The following is a 10,331-nucleotide window of genomic DNA, read 5'->3' as shown; positions in this document are numbered from 1 at the left end:
ATCACTTACTTTTTATAAGGTTTAAACGATTTCCTGTTAGTCTTATCACTCCAACTACATTGTAAGCTCTTTGTAGGAAGCACCCATGTATTAATATTAGTTATACAACATACACATGATTATCTACTGTCAGGCATTGTTCTAAGTGCTTGGCAAATATTGACTCTCATAATTATTCATCTTTGTATGTTCCACAGAATCTAGCAGGTACTTTCACGTGGGAGACAGAAAATATTTGTGGAATGCATTTCAGTACCACTTAAACATTTCCCAGTGACTCTGGCTGTTATTCCGGTTGTAAAGTTACAAAAGGAGCAGGTTACCTGGGGAAAAGACTTCCAGCACAATATGACGCTACACGGCAAGTTTAAAGAAGTTCTTTATTTTAGCCTTGTTTAGGCCAGGTTTCTATCAATAGTAAGGGAAGCTATGAGGGAAGTTATTCCTAAATGATAGTAAATATAGGAAGTGACTCAACGCAGTTAAGGTCTTCCTATGGGCACCCGCGGTCAACTCCAGGCAGACTTAAGAAAGGGCAAGGTCCTGGGCGGGGCGGGGCTTCCCAGAGGGGCGGGGCTCCAGGAGGGGCGGACCCGGGGGCGGGGCTCCAGGAGGGGCGGGCCCGGGGGCGGGGCTCTGGGGCTGGGCCGGCCGGGGCGGGGCTCCCGGAGGGGCGGGCCCGGGGGCGGGGCTCCCGGAGGGGCGGGCCCGGGGGCGGGGCTCCAGGAGGGGCGGGCCCGGGGGCGGGGCTCTGGGGCTGGGCCGGCCGGGGCGGGGCGCGCGGCTGCACCGGGCGGCGATGGCGGCGGACGGGGACTGGCAGGATTTCTATGAGTTCCAGGAGCCGGCCCGGAGCCTCCAGGACCAGGAAAACTGTAACGCGAGCCCCGAGGCCGGGGCCGGGGCGGGCGGGGGCGGCGACGGCTTCCCGGCGCTGGCCTGCAGCTTGGAGGAGAAGCTGAGCCTGTGTTTCCGCCCCCCGGGTCCGGGCGCCGAGCCCCCGCGGGCGGCCGTGCGGCCCATCACCGAGCGCAGCCTCCTGCAGGGGGACGAGTGAGTGCGGGCCCCGCCGGGGCGGGCGGGCGCCTCCCCTGCCCCCCGCCCTGCCCGCCGGCCCTGTCAGCAGCCTTGGCTGGACTCCGGCCGCAGGCTCCTCCTGCGTCCTCCTTCCGCCTCCATGGACGCGGGAGTCCCGCCCTCCAGCCCCGCCGCCGCCTCCGGGCTGTCGGCCTCGGCACGCTCCGCGGGTTAAATCCCCAGCTTCCCGCCCGCCGCGGCCCCTTAAACCTCCGCCTGTCCCCTCCTGCCTCGAAACCAAACCTTCGTTGGGTTTAGGGGGGATTCTCCCGTGCAGAGCGCGTAGTTACAGACGGCGCCTCCTGCGCACGTGTGTGGCCTTTCATTCATTCAGTTCGCATACTCAGTAAGCGCCTGCTAAGCGGCAGGTCTGCTTCGCACTCACTGGGAATGCCAAAATGCCTGGACATTGCCCCTGTCAAGGAGGGCGCGACGTAGGATGGGAGATTTGTAAACAATTCTTATATGGGTGCAGTAAGTGCTCTGATGGATATATGTGCCAAATATGGGAGATTTGATAGGGTGTACCTGGGGGAGAGTCAGAAAAGACTTCACAGAGGAAGAAATGTGCAGAGTGGGTCCCGATGGATGAGCGGGAGTTTGCTTGGCAGGTGAAGAAACATCTAGCATTCTAGGTCGAGGATATAGCCTGTGCAATGGCACCAACGTGCAAGGCAGCATTTACGCACAGGAATCTGTGGGGCCTGAGAGGCGAGGTGGAGTGCAAGCCATCACAGAGGCGAAAACGAAAGGCTCTGGTCATTCATGGCAAGGATTTCATACCTTGGTGGAGAGTCCAGTACATAAATAAGTGATAGTTACAGAATCACCTAAGTGCAATGATTGGTAATGCACAGGGATTTAGGAGAACTGGAGGAGGGGAGCGCACTTTTTTAACCACCCTGAGCCCCAATTATAATTTAGTAAAGTAAGAGTTGTAATTACATACCACGGTTTTATCCCAAAAGACGGTAAAGGGAATGGTGGGAGTGAGGGAACTTGAGCACGTTGTGTGTGCACGGGGAGAGGAGCCCCTGGAGAGGCCGAAGGTAGAATGAGTGGAGTACACACTGAGGATTGGGAAGGGATGGGTGGGTTCTGAGGGCGTTGATGGGATGCAGAGACTAGGTCAGGGAAGAATTCTTGAGAGAGAAGGAGCCATGGATGTAGAAAAGGGCTCCAGCCAGGTGCTCTCCTTTCCTCTGTGAATCAAATCTATCAGGAATAGGGTAGGAAGCTAGAAAAGAAGGGGTTGGGAATGGGGCTCTGCAAAGGTGGCTGAGCAGGGGGCAGGCTGGACTGTGTTTGAAGGCCATCTCTTTTTATTGGTTCCTCTGTACAGTGTTCTGCCCAGGTGTAGAGAAGGGAAAAGTTTATAAGTGGATTTTATATACACATATGCATGCAGTCAATAGCAAAAGATAACATTTTTGAAAGTCTATTCCCAAAGAGAAGGTAAGCTTGGGTGTATTTAGATTTATATACTCTGAATCACTAAAACTCAGGACACATTCTGGATTTAAAAATTTCTGTATATTTATTATGTATTTGGATGTATCAAGAGTAAGTTACTGCCGAGTATGGTGGCACATGTCTGTAGTCCTTGTTATCTGGGAAGCTGAGGCAGGAGGATCTACTGAGGTCAGTAGTTCGAGACCAGCCTGGGCAACACAGTGAGACCCCATCTCCAATGAAACAAAATTAGCCAGGCAAGTCACACCTGTAGTCCTAGTTGCTTGGAAGGCTGAGGATCCCTTGAGCCCAGGAGTTTGAGGCTGCAGTGAGGTATGGTCATGCAGAACGAGACCCCATCTCTAAAATAAAAAAGTAACTTAACACACATTTGTAGATTGTACAGACAATTATGAGTCCCTGGTTATGCTTCCCCTAGACTGTCTGGAAAGTAGTTTATTTTAGTCTTTGCTTAAACAAATATTTTGTTACTCTGGATAATGGTTTTTCGTAGATTATATGTTGGTGGTAATGCATATCTTGATTTGGGAATGCATAAGACATCTCTCTTTTTGGTAGTTGGGGGCTGGTGATCACTGTCATTGTCCCCTCTCTATGACATAAATATGTTCACCATTGCCTGATAGGGTCCATTCTAGCTCCTTTCACTAAAGACAGTTGAGAATTTTTTTCATTCAGATATTACCTTACCTTAGGGCACTTTATTTAACTTCTCTGAATCTCACACTCAGTTTTAATTTTGGTTAAATATGGATTGTATTTATCTACCGAGGTTTTACTTTAGGGGATGGTATTATGCAAGATTCAATGGCAGCAAGACTTTGACCTCCTTACAGAGGAGCTGTCCTACTGGTGGTTTTTGACTTTTGTAGTACTTTATGATAAAAATGAAGGCAGTTCATATGCCTTCACTGGAGAATTCTAGAAATCTTTCATTAAAGTTGGCCCGGTGTCCTTCCAACTACAATTGTTCTGACCTCTGTGAAATGGAGGGCTGTTAATTAACCTTCATTTTCTTGACAGATCAGACTCACCTGAGGTTACTTCTTCTAGGTGAAGTAGTCCACTCCACTTGTCCTTTTCTTATAACCTCATTTAAGAAAGAGCAAACACGTGGACAAAGAAAACTCCCCAAACTCTGGACTGTCTTCACCTTTTAGAATATCCTACTCAAGTCCCTGACCAAGGTTAGGGATGTAGTCAGTTATTCAGTATTTGAAAATTTTGTACCCAGAAAAGTATGGGCTAGAAGCCCAGCAAATTTAGCAGGCATTGCATCTAATTCCACCTCACTGGCATTAGAGGAGGTAGGATTCCGGTAGAATGACCCATGCATATGGGAGGGTTGCTGGGTAAGCAACCCAGTCTTCTGCAGCTTTTGGGATTCACATTTTCATTGAAGCTAATGCACATTTTAAAGCCAAACATCATTTGGGATGTTTTGCTTTTGGCAGTTGCAGTCCTGTTGCTTCTCTTTAGCACCAAGTCTCTATTCATTAAATCAAGTATGTTGCTTCTCTATTTTTAAACTTTCATTCTTATGTCTATGCCCCTACTACGATTGTTTTTGTATCCTAGTGGCTTACATAGTTGGAGAGAAAGCCTATACCATCATTGGATGGCTTATTCATGATTAAATACTTGTTATAAATTTTAGGATTTTTTTTCCTTTACAACATGGTTGTATATACCCCCCAGTAAGTAAGTAGCTCATATGTGTAGTTTTTAGCCTTATTTACCCCAATTAAATTTCCTCTCATTTGTATTTATTTCATAAAAGGTCATGTTTTATTATGCTGTTTATTACTTTGGTACTGAGACCTGAATTTTGGTCATGAAATAGTTTGCTGTTCTTATCTGGTATGGTTTGAGACTTTCATTAGTACAACTCATTTGAAACAATGCTTCAGGCAATGGAGCTGGAAAGAATGCTGCTTGTCCAAGCCTCTCACTTTATAGAAGGCCAGCTGGTACCTGGAGAGGTTAAGGGACTTGGCCAAAGACTTGTTTGAGGAAGAACAGAGACACATGTTTGTTCTCTCGGTCTTAGTCCAGTGCTCTTCCATTTTATCCTCCTGCCTCCCCATAGTGCTGTCTGATGATAAGGTAGGGTAACTGCACTGCATATAACCTCATGCATTTTACTGAACTCCCTCTCTCTCCCCTTTCATTTCATCTGTCTTAATCTTTAGCCTCTTATGTTACAAATTAGCTACTAAATCCTGATGGCACATTGAGACTGAATCTCTAGAAAGGATTGAAAAACCTTTGCTTAGAGAGAGATTCTATATGTGTGGAAGTTGCAGAAGAAAAGTAAGTGCAATGCAGTGTATTTACTACCTGTGTGGCCCTGGAAACATTGTTTCACTTTGCTGTGCTTTAGTCTACTCATCTGTAAAATGGGGATATAATGGTTCCTACTCATAATGTTGTCTTTGAGCACTAAATGAGTTAACAGTATATGTAAACTGCTCAGAATAATGCCCAAGACATAGTACAGTTAAGTGTCAGCTACTGATTTTGGCAAAGTTTTCCATATCATTTTACTTTCTCGCAGGACTTCTTGCCAGCCCAATTGTATACTTATCTTATTTAGGAGACTATTACATTGGTGGTTTTTTGCTTTGATATTTGGTGATCTTCTATCACCGAGTATTTATTTAAAAAAGGACATGTGGCATGTGAACTTTCATTGATTGTAGTATTCTTCTTTTTAAGGATTTGGAATGCCCTGACAGATAATTATGGAAATGTGATGCCTGTAGACTGGAAATCCTCGCATACTAGGACATTGCATTTGCTTACTCTGAACCTCTCAGAAAAAGGGGTAAGTTAGGAATTGAACTGATGATCCTGATAATGGCACTAAAACAATAGCATTTCTGTTTAACACAGATTCACTGACTTGCCTCTTATTTCCAAGCTTGTAGCAACTGGAGTGGCTCTCTCTTGCCATCTTGGCTGTCACCTTGCTAGCACATGCTTTCAGTTCTTCCCCAGCACACACAGACTTTTGTATGGTTAGCTACATTTCCATCACAATTTCGATGTGTTGAGAACACTGAGTAAAGATGCTAGCCTTTGATTTAATATTGTGAGGATATTGGAATGTCAACATGGGGTTAACTTCTTAATGAATGGAGTGAGCTGCTGGACATGACATATTGTCAAGGGATTATGTACTTGTATGAATGTTGGGGAATCTAAAAGATATTTCAGTTCTTGGCTTTTTAATGCTTCATAGTTAACTTGTCATGCTTGGGGCTTCTGTGTGCATTTAGTTTTGTAAAGTGAAGACGCCTTGAGTAAGAAGTGTGAGCACCAGTGTCAGGATAGCAAGGGGGCCAGAAAAAGGCAGAGACTTACTTGAAGTAGAAAATCATAGTGTTAAGTTTGTTTAAAGCTGATGAGAAACATAGCCAAATTATGTAAATTTCAGAGCCAGACTGTTTAAGTTCCTTACCAAATAACGGTGTAAACTCATGCCAGGGCTTCTGGCATGCTCTATATTTCATTACAAGTATAATTGTGTGATTATTGGGAGTATAATGCAGTAGGGCTGTCAGTATTTTAAATGGTATTGTTAATGTTTCATGAAAATGATTTTCTTAAATATGTGATTCAGAAAAGCCTGCTGCTAATGTTTTTTAGTGAAATATAGAATTCTGTGACTGTATTTCCCAGTATTTAGTATATATAGAAATCTTGCTATTTGTTGCAATTGTTAAATTAACCCCATTAAGCTTTGCAGACCGACCTGGCATACAAAGTATCACCTGTTTTGTCTTCTGTTTATTTAGGTCCTAGCTATCATTTTGGACTTAGTTCAAGTTTCCCTTCCTTTCTGAAGCTTCCTATTACTGTTTTAGCCTTTGCTGATCTCATGGAATTATACAATTGTAGAGTTGGAAGGGGTTTTAAAGGACACTTAATCCAGCCTCTCACTTGGGGGGAGTCCCCACCTCCAGCATCTCTGACAGATGGTCATTTAGCCATGGCCTAAATCCCTGCATGGAAGGAAAACATGCTCCTCTCTGTGGGAACTGGTGACACTTGTGAGGATTTGAACTGTTAAAGGACTTGTTATCTGTCCCACAGAATTTAATCCCGTTGTCTCTTGGGTGCTAGTCCCTGCAGCACTTAGTCCATGTCTCTGTAAAATCATTACTGCGTTCTATTAATCTTATGTCTGTCATTAGATTGTGACTTCCCAACAGACAAATGTCTTTGTATTTGTCTTTTTAGTAACTACCACTGCCTGGCACATAGTGAGTACCAAGACATCTGTTTGTTGAGGGAATAACCTTATCAGTGAGACTGTAAGGTCGAGATCATGATGGAAAGGTTTTTTTTTTTTCCTACTTTCTATATTATTTAAAATAGTGCTGAAGCCACTGAACCCACAGAAGCCATGAGTACTTTTTTGACATATTAGAAGATAGCATAGTGGAGTTTCTTTCATAGTTTCCAAGAGAAGAACGTTAGCAGCAGGAATGGGGCACTCTAATCCAATTTCATTGAATGAAATGTACAGTTGGTAACAATACAATATAAATAATACAAATAAAAAATACCATTTTATAGTATAACAACTATTTTATAGTATAACAACTATTTACATAGCATTTACATTGTATTAAGTATTATTAGTAATTTAGATATGATTTAAAGTGTATGGGAGGGTATGTGTAGATTATATGGAAATACTAGCCCATTTTGTATAAGAGACTAGAGCATCTGTGGATTTTGGTATTTGGGGGGGTGTATCCTGGAGCCAATCCCCATGGATACTAAGGGACTGTACTACTTGTATTGTTCTTAGATTGCATCTTGAGAATTAATTCTCTTTTCCTACCTTTTGAATGTTCTCAATGCCGAAGTTATGGTATAGCCAAGGTGGTGATTAGTAATGACTTTAGAGTTTAGTACTAGTAGTGATACTAACATCCTTACCTGGAGAAATGCAGCGGATTAGCGTGGACAAGTGATCATCCATCTGGATTCTATCTGTCGTGACATGACTATTCTGGTGATGAAATGAATAGCACTGAAATTAGAACTCTGTTCCTCAGGATGGATTAGCACACGTGGAGTTCTGAAGAGCAAATGGGTGACAAGGACTATGTAAGAAGTAATCATGTCATTCTGTTACATAGTATATAATTAAGTTTTTTTTTTTAACCTGGGAAACTTATTGTATTTGCCATTTTCACCTGGGTGCTCTGTTCTTTCCATGACTGAGCTATATAAAATTTTCCTTTCGAAAGCATTCTTTAGATTATTCTAGTTGTAAAACAGAGTGTATATGAAATTTTTTCTTGAGAAAGGGGATTTTTAAATTTTTTTGTGTTAAGATGAGAAAAACATTCAGGAAAACTAGTTTGCTAGATTTCAGTGTTTTATTTATTTTTTTCATTGAAGGTTAAGATGGCACACTTCTAACTAAGTTTGATGAGTCTTTTCTAGAGTAAGACAACTGAAGTGGTATATTCCAAATTCTTACCTAGGTGCATTTTTTGCATTTGATGTATCTTTAATTTTATACAGGGATACAGTACCACCAGCTCTGTATCTAACTCTGGCATAGGCAGGAGCGATGGGAATGCTTGGCAAAAAGAAGGCACATTTATGCCGAATGGGAGAGTGAATAATGCTACCCGTGACAGCCAAGGTTAGTTTTCAAAGCCTGAGAGGGATTCCAGCCCTTAGCATATGCCATCTCTGTGGGGAATGGACTTGGCTGCCTCTCTGGAAAGATGATCTGGGATCATTATTTCTGTTGTCATGGAAATTTATTCTAATAGTTTACTGGTATTACTCATGTGTTTTGGCAGTTGCTGTAAACCTGTTCTAAATCTGGTGCCATTCTTGAATATCCTTATGTGATAGAATGCTTCCAATTCATTTTGGCTTAGGAACATTTTCTTTGCCTTCTTCCTCCTTCCATGTGCATGTTTTCAAGGACAGGGACTTTTAAAATGCATCTTTGTATCTTAAAGAGTAGAAACAGGGCCACACGTAGTGGCTCATCCCTACAATTCCAGCACCTTGGGAGGCTGAGGTGGGAGAATCACTTGAGGCCTGGAGTTTGAGACCAACCTGGGCAAACATAGTGAGACCCTGCCTCTAAAATAATTTAAAAAATTGGCTGGGTGTGTGTAGCATGCAGCTGTAGTCCCATCTACTCAGGAGGCTGAGGCAGGAGGATTGCCTGAGCTCAGGAATTCGAGGTTGCAGTGAGCTATGATGGCACCAGTGCACTCCAGCTGGGGCAACAGAGTGAGACCCTATCTCTTAAAGAAAAAAAAAATGGTAGAAACAGGAAGAAGATAATAGCATGTCATGTCTGTCTTAGGAGTAATTTTAAAATTAAAACTTTTATTTATAAGTCAGAGGGGAAAAATAAAACTATGCCTCTCAAACTATAATGTAGAAGAGTGATTGGGGCTGGGGCTTGTGTTTGGAGTGTAAGATCAATGAAGATAATTGTCAGCTCTACACAATGTCACCCACACATCATGGTCACGTTGTGGCACTTTTTCATACTTTCCTTCTATGGTCTTAAAATCAAACATCCTGTCACGTCAAGAGCCTAGTGTCTTGATGTTTCTCCTTCCTTACAAAAATTAAGTTATTAAAGAAATAACTGTCATAGTTTGAAAAATAGACCTATAGGACTTAAATGAAAAGGCAGCCTTTGCCTCACTCACCCCATCTTTGGTTTGTACTGACCAGAGGCAGCCACTTTCAAGAACTGCGTCAGCTGTTCCTTCTAGCAGATAACATACTCATACCATTTTACTTGATTCTATTTTTTTCAATTTTAGACTTTACCCATTTACTTTCTCCCCAGAGGATGAAGTTAGGTCTCTCATGTTCCTGCTCCAGCCTCCAACTCTATAACCCTCACAAAAACTTTCCCTTCTCTCATCCTCCTAATGTGACAAACATTTGTGGTTAAGTTAATCTTTATCATTTATATTTGCTGTTTAGATGTTCACAGTTGACTCATTTTGGTGTATTATGATTAAGTTTCCTCTTTTTTTTTTACTTGTTTTTTTCTTAGGGTAAGAATAATTGCTTTTTTTGTGGTTTAGTTTATAATTAGCTCACAATTCAGGCTTGATAGAGCCATAGAACTCATTTTGGTAAATGGAATACACTAGTTAATTTATCAGTCTCTGTTCTCTTTTTCACTTTTTTTGCTCTCTCCTGCTTTTCTTAATGTTCTATGGTAACAATTCTAATCTGAACTGGTTACTCTCTAGTTTATCTTCACATCCATCATTCCGGGATTTTCACTTCACTGTCATTACAAGAATTCTCTTCATCTCTTTGTTGTATTAGACCCTTTTCTCCTTTTCATTTTCCTCCTGGTTGCTTTTGGAGAAAGGGTGCATGAGAGGTAAACTTTTTGAGAAGTGTATGTCTGAAAATTCTAACCTCCTGCCTAATTGTTAGTTTAGCTGGATACAAGATTCTAGGGTGGAATTTATTGAAACACAAATTACACCAGTTGTTTTCTATCATCTATTATTGCTATTTATTGAGAATTCAAATGACATTTAGATTCCTGATCCTTTTCATGTGATTTTTTTTTTTTCTGGAAGCTTTTAGATTCTTGTTTTATACACAGTATTCTGAAATCACATGATAATGTGTTGAAGGCCATGGCTAGTCCTTTCCTAGGCTGATGGTGCAGTGAGAAATGGAAGGAGAAGGGATGTCATTGCTGTGGTACAGCATGGATTGCATATATGGTGCTAGGTGGACCCTGAAAT

General features: G+C 42.3%; 1 protein-coding gene across 2 annotated transcripts in view; it reads left to right on the top strand.

Annotated features, from left to right (window-relative positions):
• The first annotated feature begins 752 nt into the window (after nt 1–752).
• FEZ2 (fasciculation and elongation protein zeta 2) overlaps nt 753–10,331 on the top strand; it is a 42,080-nt gene continuing 32,501 nt past the window's right edge. For both annotated transcript variants that reach the window (XM_012788421.3, XM_012788419.3), the window contains exons 1-2: nt 753–1,053; nt 5,269–5,377. In XM_012788421.3, the coding sequence (XP_012643875.1) occupies nt 800–1,053; nt 5,269–5,377 (363 nt within the window). In that variant the 5' untranslated portion in view covers nt 753–799. The remainder of the gene's footprint in view (nt 1,054–5,268; nt 5,378–10,331) is intronic.

The sequence above is a fragment of the Microcebus murinus genome, chromosome 3, assembly GCF_040939455.1.
Source record: "Microcebus murinus isolate Inina chromosome 3, M.murinus_Inina_mat1.0, whole genome shotgun sequence".
Lineage (NCBI taxonomy): Eukaryota > Metazoa > Chordata > Mammalia > Primates > Cheirogaleidae > Microcebus > Microcebus murinus.
Note: the sequence above shows the minus strand (reverse complement) of the source record. Positions and strands in the feature narration are given on the sequence as shown.